Source organism: Pimephales promelas, chromosome 6 (assembly GCF_988280905.1).
Source record: "Pimephales promelas chromosome 6, fPimPro1.hap1.1, whole genome shotgun sequence".
In the NCBI taxonomy this organism is placed as follows: Eukaryota; Metazoa; Chordata; class Actinopteri; order Cypriniformes; family Leuciscidae; genus Pimephales; species Pimephales promelas.
In genome coordinates, this window is record NC_142774.1 from 6,488,688 (window position 1) to 6,501,285 (window position 12,598).

The 12,598-nt window shown below is 40.4% G+C and overlaps 1 protein-coding gene across 12 annotated transcripts in view; it reads right to left on the reverse strand.

The window, feature by feature from the left end:
• Positions 1-2,928: 2,928 nt before the first annotated feature.
• atf7ip (activating transcription factor 7 interacting protein) overlaps positions 2,929-12,598 on the reverse strand; it is a 43,772-nt gene continuing 34,102 nt past the window's right edge. For 8 of the 12 annotated variants that reach the window (XM_039687347.2, XM_039687338.2, XM_089132017.1 and 5 more), the window contains 11 exons: positions 12,099-12,277; positions 10,241-10,387; positions 9,956-10,030; positions 9,734-9,792; positions 7,682-7,743; positions 6,949-7,608; positions 4,759-4,793; positions 4,613-4,670; positions 4,187-4,276; positions 4,026-4,054; positions 2,929-3,933 (listed from right to left, as the gene is read on the reverse strand). In XM_039687347.2, coding sequence (XP_039543281.2) covers positions 3,460-3,933; positions 4,026-4,054; positions 4,187-4,276; positions 4,613-4,670; positions 4,759-4,793; positions 6,949-7,608; positions 7,682-7,743; positions 9,734-9,792; positions 9,956-10,030; positions 10,241-10,387; positions 12,099-12,277 — 1,868 coding nt within the window. In that variant the 3' untranslated portion in view covers positions 2,929-3,459. The remainder of the gene's footprint in view (positions 3,934-4,025; positions 4,055-4,186; positions 4,277-4,612; positions 4,671-4,758; positions 4,794-6,948; positions 7,609-7,681; positions 7,744-9,733; positions 9,793-9,955; positions 10,031-10,240; positions 10,388-12,098; positions 12,278-12,598) is intronic. The other 4 variants (XM_039687385.2, XM_039687328.2, XM_039687395.2 and 1 more) reach the window with 1 other exon arrangement.

Below are 12,598 nucleotides of genomic sequence, written 5' to 3' on the forward strand. Positions count from 1 at the left end.
CGCGTCTACGAGGCGTCTGCGAGCGTATTCGCAGTGTTGTTGGCTCTTTGTTGGAACCAGCATACCATGAGTAAGCAAGGTAAGATATAACTGTGATGAGAAGGGAGAGGTCGAGGGCCGTGGAAGGACGGCGCAAGGCCGGTAGCGTGATTACTAATGAGCACACCTGCGCGACGCACCGGTCTCATATCTCTCACGGAGGAGCGGAAGCATAAAAGGAGAAGCAACGACCGTGGAGATCAAGAGTTTTGTTTTGTTTGTGTTTTCTTATGTAACAGCAGTCGTCCTTGAGGGGCTGCTGTCTTTTACTTTCATTTTGTATTTGTTTATTTTATTATTCAAATGTTGAACGTTCGCCAGTTCCCGGCTTGTGGGATTTTACTTTGTTATAGAAGTTTCCAGTGTGATTACTGAAATGTTCTTTTCATGTATTCCCTAATGTCTTATTTGATATCTGAATGCAGCAACAGTGCTTGCTCATTTAGCCCGGCTTCCAGAAATGAAATGTGGAAAGATGTTTTGTTTGAGAAAGGTCTTCACCATCTGTTAAATAAAACATATATCTGTTCTTCTAGCTCACCATGACGACTATTGGTCACAAGTTTCATTGAAACCAATAGTTTGAGTGACCATTTCGTAGCTAGTCTTTACTTAACTGTGTTAGATTGAAGTGTCCTCTCCTTGGGTGAAAAAGCGTATTATCTTGATGTTTTGAGGCAACTCCCCTGTCTATAGTTAAGAGCCTGGCCAAATCCAACCTTGGAAAAGCAGTGTTTCGGTGTGTGTGTGTAAGTCTGTTTGGTTACAGGTTGAGGAACCACTGCCATTACTGGAGATTGACTGAGTTGTTGTTCTGGACAGGCTGGCGCCTAGCAACCCGAATCTGCGACCTGGAAGATCACAACGTGCCTAACTAAATTGTGGGACAGTCTGAATTGTAAGCAATATTAACTAATAAAAACTTTTTAAAAGGTCTGGCTGGTTTCTTCTGTAAAAAAAAAAAAAAAAAAAAATTAAAGCAAGGTATTGCTTATACTTTATTCTGTTATAAATTGAAGCTTTATCAGTTCCTGTTCGTTTTTGGAAGGTCCTTATATTTTTCTGTATATTGCCTTGCACATCACATCTAAGGACAGTTGCTAGTAAAGGCCTTGGGACTGTGGTATTGTTATGGGGCCCTCGACATTGTTATAATTCTTCTGGAACTCATTAATCATGTATCATTGGACCCAATTGTCCTTTTTCATATTTCCTGGGCTCTCGTGGTGTGGCTATGAAGATTTTAGGCCATTACTTATTGGCTGCTTGATAAAATAAATCCTCCTAGGGAGTTTGTGTCTGTGTGAAAGTGAGGGGTTGTTTCCACCATCTTGAAAAACTTAAATAGCAGAGAGGGACAAAAAGTACTTGGCCAACGCGTTTCCGTTCAGAGCCAGCGTGACGTAACTGAGCAGTGAGAGGCGCTTGACACGGCCCCGACAAGTTTCACAGTCAGTAATTCATCCTGTAACATTCGTTTGTTCGTTGTGTCAAGCTGCAGTTTGTTTGAAATCAGGGATGCAAACACGTGTATGGTCAAAAAAGAGAGGTAATCAAAGCCCTCGCCCCACGGAAAATATCCAGATACTTGCATTGCCACCAGCTGGCCCACCCCTAGGAACATATAGTAAATATGTTTCAGGTTTTATAAAAAGACGATGCTCACACATTTCAGCCTTTAAATCATTTTTCACAAAAAAAAGATGTTATAAAAAGATAAACCTCCCATATTTCAGTCTTTAAATCATTTTTATAAAAAGAATGAGTTGAAAAAATGAATTACTTGACATTTACATTAATGCACATTAGCTTATCTTTTATTATTAATAGTAAAATTCAGTCCGATTTTCCCGTGGCGTCTGTCGTTGCTAAGCAACCTTGAACTGCGCTCTCCGCAACAACAAAGAAGCTTCAGTAGCTAATAGATTTTCACCACCGAAAAACGCTTTCTGTAGCTCTGCTACAAGATTTATTTGCGGAGAAGAGAAAAACACAAGACAAAAGTCACCCAAACTGAAGTGAAACAGCGGGAGGCGCCGAAAAGCGCGCTGTTTTCGTCCATGTGAAATAACAAACCTGTTCACCTTGAAGGAACACTCGACGAAGTGCTTTTAGAAGAAATCCTGTCATAGCTTTTTGGTACATAACAGCTACTGTAGATACAACACGCATTTGAAAAAGCTAGGTGCTGAAGAGCACATTTAGTTTGAATGCAAAATACAATTTCACCGCAAGATGGGAGAAATTCCTACACATTGTCCCTTTCAAACAACAGCATTTTGGGGGCCTGAAAACAGTTTTCTGAGTGCACGTTTTTGAATATGATATGGTCTTTGGTAAACTACAAAAATGCTAATTTTTGAAAACATGACATCATGAGAATGCGTATTACGTGCAGTGCAGTGTTTCTTTATAAAGTGACATCGCCAACTACTGGCCTGGCATTCATAGTTGTTTTTTCAGATTGTCATTTGTATGCTAAAAACAAAAGGAAAACGTTTCCGTTGTTGTCGTGTAAATGTAGCCCAAGTCGTCATCATGTAACCTTATATAGTGGATGACGGAAACTACAACAAATATCATTTTTGCGTTCTCATTTGCTCCAGTAGCAAGTAACTAGTTTCCTGTAATTTAATGGCAAGGTAATACAACACAAATATAGTGTTACGTAGCCTACACAAAATATCTATTAAAAACTTTGCTAGATTTACAATGTTAACAAAATGTTAAAGCATGTCATCAATCTGTGAAAATAAAGGTCAATACTTCCAGGGAACCAAGGAACTGCCACTGAGCTGAACGGGAATGCTACATTTGAAATATTTGTAACAGGACTTGTATGTCATTAAATAATACACTGTAGTTTTGACAATTAATAAATGAGAGACCTTTAAATATATCAATACTTTTATTGAGTGTCATTTTGGAGTGTCTGGGTACCAGACAAAAAACATTAGAAAACCTTTAACACCTCTGCTTTCCTGTCCTGTAGCTAATAACCGGGACCTATATTGGAACAATAATCTGTGCAATGTATTGAATATTGTTTTATTTAAAAAAAGTCACCTTAAAAAAAAAAGAGAGAGAGAGAGCAAAAGAATTCCCGAAAACAATACTTAACTCTGAACATTTTGCACAAGGAAAATACAAATTCAAGCAGAATGCATGTTTGATAGTTCCTTCCTCATTGTAAAATAAAGTTGAAACAAATAGTGTATATGTGTCTGTATGCAATGATGAGTATTTGTTTTTCCGTTTGCATTAGACAACCTATTTGAACTCCCTACAATTCCTAACACGAAGGGCAAGACTAAACCAGTGGTCTGCGCATAGTTAACAATTTTGTAACAATTACAAATCTCCCGTCAAAATTCCTCCGGCCCAGGCCACATCCTTTTGTACCATCCGTTTGGAAATAATTTAGGATGATGCAGCGGATGTTGGATTAATGACGTCAGTGCACTGCGGTTCACAGAAAGGACCGAAGCGGCCGTACACATCTTTCGCCCTCACGGCGAAATAATATGTCGACCCCGACACAAACTGGGTCAAGGTGCACGCCATGGGCAGCGGCAGTGCCTTCACCTCCCCGATCTTCTTCCACAGCGACTGAGCCGAAGCCCCAGTGCCCGCTACTGTCCCCTGGTTGTCCTGGTGATAGGCGTACAGGTGATAGGTATCTACAGCGGCGCAGTTGCGGTCCGTTTCCGCAACACACCAGGAGAGGACGATCCCGTTTTGGCTCTGGACGCGGGCCAGTTTGAGCTGGGGCTGCTGCGGCGGTGAAGTGTGGGCCGCCTCGGGTGGGAGACGTGCCGGTGGTGATGGTGCCAGCGGTAGAGGAGGAAGAGACGTGGAGGAAGAAGAGCTTGGGCGGGAAAGAGATGGAGAATCCTAACAAAATAAAAATAAAATGTTAAAGCATAAAAGAGAGAAAGAAGTGAAATTATGGCCTTTGTATCTATCATCTTTAAATATACACTCACCACAGAGGAACGCTGTGCAGATCGAACTCCTGAACATGGGGAGGCAAGGGGGGGGGAAGTAAACCATCAGTATAGTATACTGAATTTATTCGTACAAAGTGATGTAGAACGCTATTTAATATTTTACACAGCAACAGCAAGATAAAAATATGATCACTCACCTGCATTAGGGGTAGAGCTGACTAAAGGAGGCGGCCCAGATGTACGCTGGGTAGTGATAGGGGAAACAGTGGCTTTCTGGACTCCTGTCACTGCAGAACACCCACAAAAAGAGAAAAGTATTAGAAAACGGTAGCTTGAGAGATAAAAAAAAAAGAATATTTAGCAGTGAGAGACAGTTAGCAAATGTTCGGTCACATTTGCATTTCATCCACACAATCGTGTGAAAGCGGAAAAGTTCCCTACTTAGATTTCTATTATATTCAAATTGGTCATGCAAATTTGACTCGCTGAACAAGGAAGCCTCTTGGTTTCAAACTGACTTCAGTGAGAGCTGTGCTTTATACAGAACTGACCTTTTTGCACACAAAAATTTGCTAATATGGCTGCACCTTAAGATTGAGGAATAAAGAGCAACTGTATGTTACCTTGAACATCGTCATCGTCTTCAGTTAGATCAATCACAGAACCTTTGGGACGCCCAGGCTGTCGAAAGAGGGAGTAAAATTAAGTATACCACACTTTTACTACACAAAAGTGGTATTTGCAAAGACATATTTTAAACCTTGCTTACCTGAGTGGGTGTTTTTGGTGTTGAGGCCTGATTATCTGTTAAAATGAGAAAGTAAAATGATTGCATTATGAAATTGATAAAGTCATAGCTTAAATATGCATTACATAGTTATAAATAAAGGCAATGGGTCTCATTCATGAAACATTCGTAAATATACGAGTGATTTGCGCGTAAAGAGACCTTCCCGAAAACTCTTCTCCTGATTCACAAATACTTTGTAAACGTCAGATGTGATAGTGAAATGTGTGCGTGTGTTAATGAATTCCAACCAGTCGTAAATGGGATGCGCGTGCACGTTCATTCTCAATTACCATAAATCCCACCCTTTATATCAAACCGACATCTATATATAGGCATATAATAACATGAATGCGAATGAAAAAGAAAGATTTCTTGGATGCAGAAATTGAAGTTTTATTATCAAAATGCCACATTTTATTTTCAAGCGTAACCTACATAGTGGCGTATCAGGTCCTAAAAAAAAGTAAGCTTGTCAGCATATTACAGATGCAGTTAATGGAGTTTCATCTGTTAATCGAACAGTCCCAGAAGTGAGAAGAAAATGGTTCGACATTAAGCTTGACAGCAAAAAACGAATTAATTCACTTCGGAAAAATCAAACTGGAGAAGGACCGCCACCGATGCCCAGATCTGCTATTACTGGCTCTCATAATAAAAGTAAAAAGAAAAAACGTATGTAATTACTATAAAAAATATTTTTTCAAAATTCTGTTTAAATATGTACCCGATTAAGGTGAATTAAAATGCAGCCTTATTTATTAATGAGCAAAACGTTCGGATGTTAAGAAGCGCAAAATTTACGCGTGGCTGGGAGCAGGTGTAGATTTCTTGCGCATAAACTAACATTTGGAAAATACGAACATTTTAATGAATCCGAAAATTTACGCCAGAACCAATACACGATTTACACACAAATTCGTTCTGCTCGTGTTTCATGAATGAGACCCAACGTGAGAATAATAAAATACGCTACAAAATATTTGCTCCTTAAGGGCCGTAAACACCGGGACGAATATCTGCGCACGTTATTTGCTAGCGTTTTTTGTGTTCACACACCCAAGCGATTTTCGCTGCCGATGAGCCGAGTGAACATGCAAATTCATTCCCTGACATTAGATGGCGCCCATTTGCTCTGCAACACCACTCCATATCAGTTCTCTTTTATCAAGATGTTTGTAGTCACAGTCATCAACGAGACCAGCAGCTCTACATTCATCTTGCATCTTCCTTGTCTCATTTCTTCCTGGCAGTGTAGACGGCGACGCTACTTGGCGTAGATCTTCTCCATTACGCATGTGTGCTCGGTAAGACCGTTTTGTGTTTGAGCGCCCCCAAGTTGTGTTTTACAGTAAATTCAGAAGCACCAGACACGTAAGCAAAAGCGCCAATCTCATCGGTCGGATAGTTTTTGACACGGCGCGGCAAACTAAAAAAAAATTTATTTTTTTTTAATTATTTTTTTTGTTGTTTAAAAAAATTACGTTTTTACACGTGGTGTTTTCCGCGTCGGTGTGCACACTCACATTGGCGCCCTTTGTTTAGTCACGAGGCATTAAACGTCGGCGAATATCACGCGTGAAATTCGTCCCGGTGTGAACAGGCCTTTATAATATCTGGTACATGCTTTGAATTTTCAGGAATTACAATTTTCCAATGCGTTTTATTTAAAATGCTATTCTTCATTGCTTTAAATAGCATGGTGTAACTAAATCTAATGCAGTATGTCCCTTATAACCCCCAATGGGCTCTATGCACGGCGGTATTTCCGGTGAAGGATTAAGGATGCTCGATAACTTCCACCGATCGTAGAGTCCAATGCAATACTGAGAATTTATATTGAGTTTTATACTCCACGGTTATACTAAAGAAACGTTAAAACAGATAAAACAGACACCCCTCGTTGTGTTTATGCGTCTTTTTAAAATTATATTAAATAAACATAACTATATATAAAATTACACCTAAATGTATGACGTTTCGTTTCAAAGACGGGAGGACAGTAAATTTTGAAGACTGCCATAATCCCGTTTTCTTCGGTTTTCCTCCAGTTTAATCTCCCCAACCGGAAACTAACGAGCATCTTTGCGTCAAAAGCGGAACTTATGCGTGCATGTAGCCCATTGGAAAAACAGCAAAATTACTAAACAGAATAAAGACGTCGTCTCGTACCGGTCTTTGAGGCCAATGCGGAAGCTGATGGCGGAGCGGCTGCCGCTGATCCTGTCGCTGCTGGTCCCGTGGTTCCTGGAGAAGAGGCGGCTGTAGACACCCCCACAACAGCAGCACACTGAATGGGTGTTCGGGCCGTCGTCACGGATATCCCTGTGCTGGGTGAACTAACAGTCCCTGTGCCACCCGGATACACGGCTCTGGCCAAAGACACCGCCGGAGCTGACGATGTGGAGGAAGACGAAACAACACTGCCTGCTGGCTTTTGAAGGATGAAGGTGGTAGCAGCTGTAGTCGTCTTTGCCTTATTGATGCTACTGACCGTAGATAGTGACGACACTGGTATCAAACCAACACCACCGGCAGCATTAACCAATGCCCCGCCTTGCCCATTCGCCATCGCTAAAGGCAGCTGAATTAAAAGAGGCTGAATAGACACTGACTGACCCCCTGATGTCACCGGGGTGTTAGTCATGACCCCTGTACCGGGCCCAGTCTTTAATAGTAGGGTGCCTGTCTGAGTCTGGCCAGGCAAAGATGTGGACGAGGGAGTAGAGCTTGTGGTTGTGGAGATGATCTGAAGAATTGGTGTGGAGGCGGCCAGAGCGGAGGAGGCTGGCGCAGTCGGTGTAGACAGAGGTTTGGGCTGCGCTGGGATTGCTGAGAAGAAAAACAAGAGTTATTTCATGGAATAGTTACTAAGCATATTGCAAAAACTAGAACAAAAGCTCACCAGTTGAATTGGAACCAGTGGGTGGACTGGACAGTTTGGTTTCCATTGTGGTTTTAACAGTACTGTAAAAGAACAGAAATTGTAGGGTCGCATTAAAAACGGCAAAATAAAAATAAGTGGTGGGCAAGCATTTCACATATTGTTTACTGTAGCATTTTGAATTAGAATTAGCAGAGCTAATATTTGTGTCTGGAGAATTAGCTCTTCTGACAGAAACACTCTTAAATGGGGGTGGTATAATGCCCTTTTTTATAAGATGTGATATAAATCTGATGTCCCCAGTGTGTATGTGAAGTTTTAGCTCAAAATACCCTTACAGATATTTTTTATAGCATGCTAAAATTATCCCTTTCTGAGGGCGACCAAAAACACATTTTGTCTGTCCCTTTAAATGCAAATGAGTTGCTGCTCACGGCACAGAGGGCGGAGCTTCAACAGCTTGTGTGTTTGTGTGCGTGTTAGTAGCTCCGATTACCTCACGCAGACAAATACTAAAATAACAGAAACTGCTCTACCTTTTATGTTCAAACTGGAGTCGGACAATGATGGAGAGACTCAAGTCACAACGTAGAACGTTTCCGAATAGTTAGTTGATGAATTTATGTTGCTGATGTGGAGTTAACCATATTATGTCACGATAATCTATAAAATAGCTTGTGTGGGAACTGTTGTAATATGCATACAGAGCGACATGCTATTGCATTCGTGTTGCGTACTGTATTGCACGTGAAAAGACGGATGCGACGGTTTGAGCAACAACTCTACTACAACAACTCTACCTCTTCTCAACATGGACTACATGTTCCCGGGGCGGGGTTTGTGTAAATTTGAGTGTTAATGATGTCACTAACCAGGGAGGAAGCTTGTGTAGTCCCTACCAGCAGTTTGTTGTCCTTAAACTCTTTCTTAAAAAGCAAATATCTCACTTTGCTTTGAACTTTGAGCGTTGTAACTTTGCAGATACGGTTTATGCTCAAACAGCAACATTACACACTAACTAAAGTTAAAAACAAGTGAGGTCATAACCAACCACCCCTTTAAAAATAAAGGTTATTTACTGGCATCTATGCTTCCATAAAGAACCTTAATCGATTTTTTAAAAGTTCATCATACTGACAAAAAAATAATTGTTCACTGAAAGGTTCTTAGGGGAACCAAAAAATATAATTGTATGGCGTTGCTTTTGGAACAATTTAAAGAGCAACTAAACACTAAACCAACTTTTTTTAGTTAATGATCTGTAAGAATGGGTCTTTATTAATACCAGTCATTGATTCGAGTAACTTTTTTGACATTTGTTTATAAAGTGTTCTATTTCTACAATATATGGTGTAAAAACGTCTTAGTGCTGCCCTCTTCAGGTTGAACGGTGGCTACTGCAGTTGAATTTTCCTATTAGATGTTCCGCACTTCGTGACGTACGCAGGTTTCAGCTCACCACGCGAGCTACGCCCACTCGTCAAAACCACTGTAGGGAGTGTTGTGAGTATTGAAAACGATCAGGATAGAGTGTTTTAGCATCTATTTCGTCCCCTCCATCTCCGCTGGGGTCAGCGAACTTTTTCAGCATTTTCAAATATTGCCAGTGGGTGGAGTCAGGCTCTGACCAGGGGTTTAGTTACCCTTTAAGAGTGTACCGAGAGTTTGTTCAACCAACATGAAAAAGTGATGGTGAAATTTCTAGATCTTGGCAAGCTGGAGCCCTACAGCTTTAGGGGCCATTGACACAGAATGCATTTTTTTGCACTTAAGTTGCTCCAAAGGGACGTCTTTGACCATTGCGCTCACATGGTTTTCGCGCATAACACAGCACTCATGTTAAAGAAATTCAACTTAAAAGCATTGCCTTTTTACCTATTCCACTGACCACTATTTTATTGTTTTTTCAACACAAAACACATTCTGTTTGAATGGCCCTTTAGAATGAGTAAAAGGGGTTGAAGACGTTTACAGAAGTGTAGGTTAGAAGCAAATCAATTGCAACAACTTGTACTAAAGAAAAAGTAGCATGATCTTGTGAAGATTAATAGAGGATGTGTCAGATATGTTTACCGTTGTGGTGTGGTCATGTTGGTTGCATTGTTGGCCTGAGCAGCAGAGGCAGCATGAACCTGATTAATGGGAAGCAAAGTGCATTTTACCTTAGAAGTGAACTAAACCTTACATTCAAAAGCACATTTCGCCTGCAATCAAACACTAAGAAGTGTATTATATTTCTAAATAAGGACCATATCTTTATTCCACAATAACTTGACAGAAAATTCACACTCTTACCTCTTGATTTCTCTTTGAGTTCTCGGAGGCCTGATTAGCAGCACCAAACTTTTTGGCTAGCCGTGAAATCTTAGCCTAAAGTTAAATCACAATTGTATTAATGTTATGTGTCCAGCATGATACTATTTTTAAAATTACATACTGAGATTGAGCAAAACATTCATATGTGGTTTAATGCTATTCAAGCATTCCAATAAAGACAAACTTGTTTCTATTTGATGCACAATAGCAATATTTCTTGTATTATTCCGGCAAACATCGATTCTAGTGAAGACTTAAACTCACCTGTAGTGTGTTAATATGCTGCAAAGCATTCTGCTGTTTGGTTGCATTGTCGATCTTCTCCACTCTCTCTTTCAGCTCTTTAATGCTCCGGTCAAATACAGTCAACTGCAGCACCCGTAACCGTTCCTCAACTAACTGCTGTACCATCTAATAGGAAGAAAGACAAGAAATATAAGGTCTTCCAAAAGAGAAGAGAATTAGACTTTAGAGACTATGTTTCTCATGAATATTATATAGGAGTATTCCTTTCTACAGATAATTGGGAAAATCCCCCAATGAAAATCTATATTAGCAGAACCCAAAAGCAAAATTAATAGGTCCTTATCAGAAGACTTGGATTGGACTTCCGTCTACTTTTTATTAACTCTATAAGCTTGAACATTTTGGTTGAGTGAACTTACAATATTAAATAAGAAATGAGAGGTTATTAAATCTTAATTTGTGCTTCCAAAGCTGAATGAAAAACACTCAAATATCTTCAAGCCATACAGGGGTGGAATGTGAAATTATGACAATGTTCATTTGTTTTGATGAAGTATCCCTGTAAAGTATTGGTGGTGATGGCGCAGTGGATAAGACACATGCCTTTGGTGTGAGAGACCCGGGTTCGAAATCCACTGTGAGACACCAATGTGTCCCTGAGCAAGACACTTAGGCTGAATCCCAATTCTCTGTCTTACCCCTTCCCCTTCGTCTTACCCCTAGCCCTTGTCCCTCAAAAAACCGAGTGGTAAGCGCTACTGCAAACATACCCCTATGAAATGAGACACCACTCGGTTACGTCATCTTGCTTCGTCTTTAACTGGCGAATGTGTCACCCGGGGCAACAAGTGTTGATCACAAAATTCTCGAAACTTTCAAGATGCCGTCAAAATGTCCGCGATTGGGCTTTTGCTTTCCGTCTTCACTATTCATTATGTTTACATGCACAAGGTGTTGTTTCAATCGGACTGAATTCATTCATTTAAATCGGTGAATCTGAATGTATTGTTGATCTAATATTCCCGTGTTTTCGTCTCAGTCGGGATCCGTTTGAAGCTGAATGCATCATCTGAGAAGCTGATCACGTGCGTGTCAGTGTCAAATAATGTACACATAATGAATGGCGACTGTCGAAATCAAAAGCTGAATCCTGGACATTTTGGGTGATCTTGAAATGTGGGACTGATTGTGCAAATCAGCAATGTAACGTTAGCATAGCCTAGCGTAGCAAAGTAGCGATTTTTAAAAACGTTTCAATAAACAACATAGTTGCAAATATATTTGTACATAATTGTGTAGAGCACAAAACAAGGCGGTCATATTTTTTTATCAATCATTTAAGCAAAAAAACTTGTGCATTTCTTACCCCTTAATTTCAAGTAAGCTTGCGAAAATTCTTGGTCTTAAGGGGTATACACCCCTTCACCTTACCCCTACCTACCCCTTGATCAAAATGAGAATTGGGATAGCCCTTCCTCTCACGTGAACGTGCAAAACTAAGGGGAAGGGGTAAGACAGAGAATTGGGATTCAGCTTAAACCCCTAGTTGCTCCAGAGGCGTGCGACCTCTGACATATATAGCAATTGTAAGTCGCTTTAGATAAAAGCGTCAGCTAAATGAATAAATGTAAACGATACACAAGGCAACTTTGAGGAATTTTGCCGTCAATGTGCACAACCAGGGTCTAAAGTAGCCACTAGCCAGATAGAAATTTGTTGCCCATTGTCAATGGGAAAGTACCCAAGCAACATTGCTCAAAAAGTTGCCCCGTGTATCACCACCTTTTTTTACACATTCACCTCCTAAAGCATGCTGTTGTGCATGGTCAGTGACTGCATGCTACAGATGCTGTACATAGAAATTAGGATTACAAACCTTCTCTAGTTTATGGCGGTTCCCCGCATTGCCTGTGATTTTCAGCTCCAGCTGAGCCTCCAGCTCCTCACCCTCAAGCCTTGCTCGTTTTCCATCTCTCTCCTGGATTTCTTTGTCATCTTCATCTTGCTCCTCAGACAATGCTCTCTTTGTACCAGCAGGGGAGCTGTTGTCTGCTGCTAAGTAGAAGCAGAGGAAAGGTTTAGGTTTAAAGGCAGTGCCTGCAACCATTAAAACAGGGATATTAGCGTAACGAACGTTAGCTCAAACGCTAAACTTCATGTCGACACTTACGTAGGAAACTCAAAATAAATTCTACTGTAAAACACAAGATATATTGAAAAATGTTGCAGCTTTTTTTGTCCATACAACGGGGTCGAATGTTGTTTTTTTACTTTCATTGAATGGCAAAAAAACGGGAACTTAAAATTTGTGTTCCACAGAAGTGGATTGAGTTTATAGAGAAAATTTAATTTTTTTTGATAAGCTATCCCTTTAAT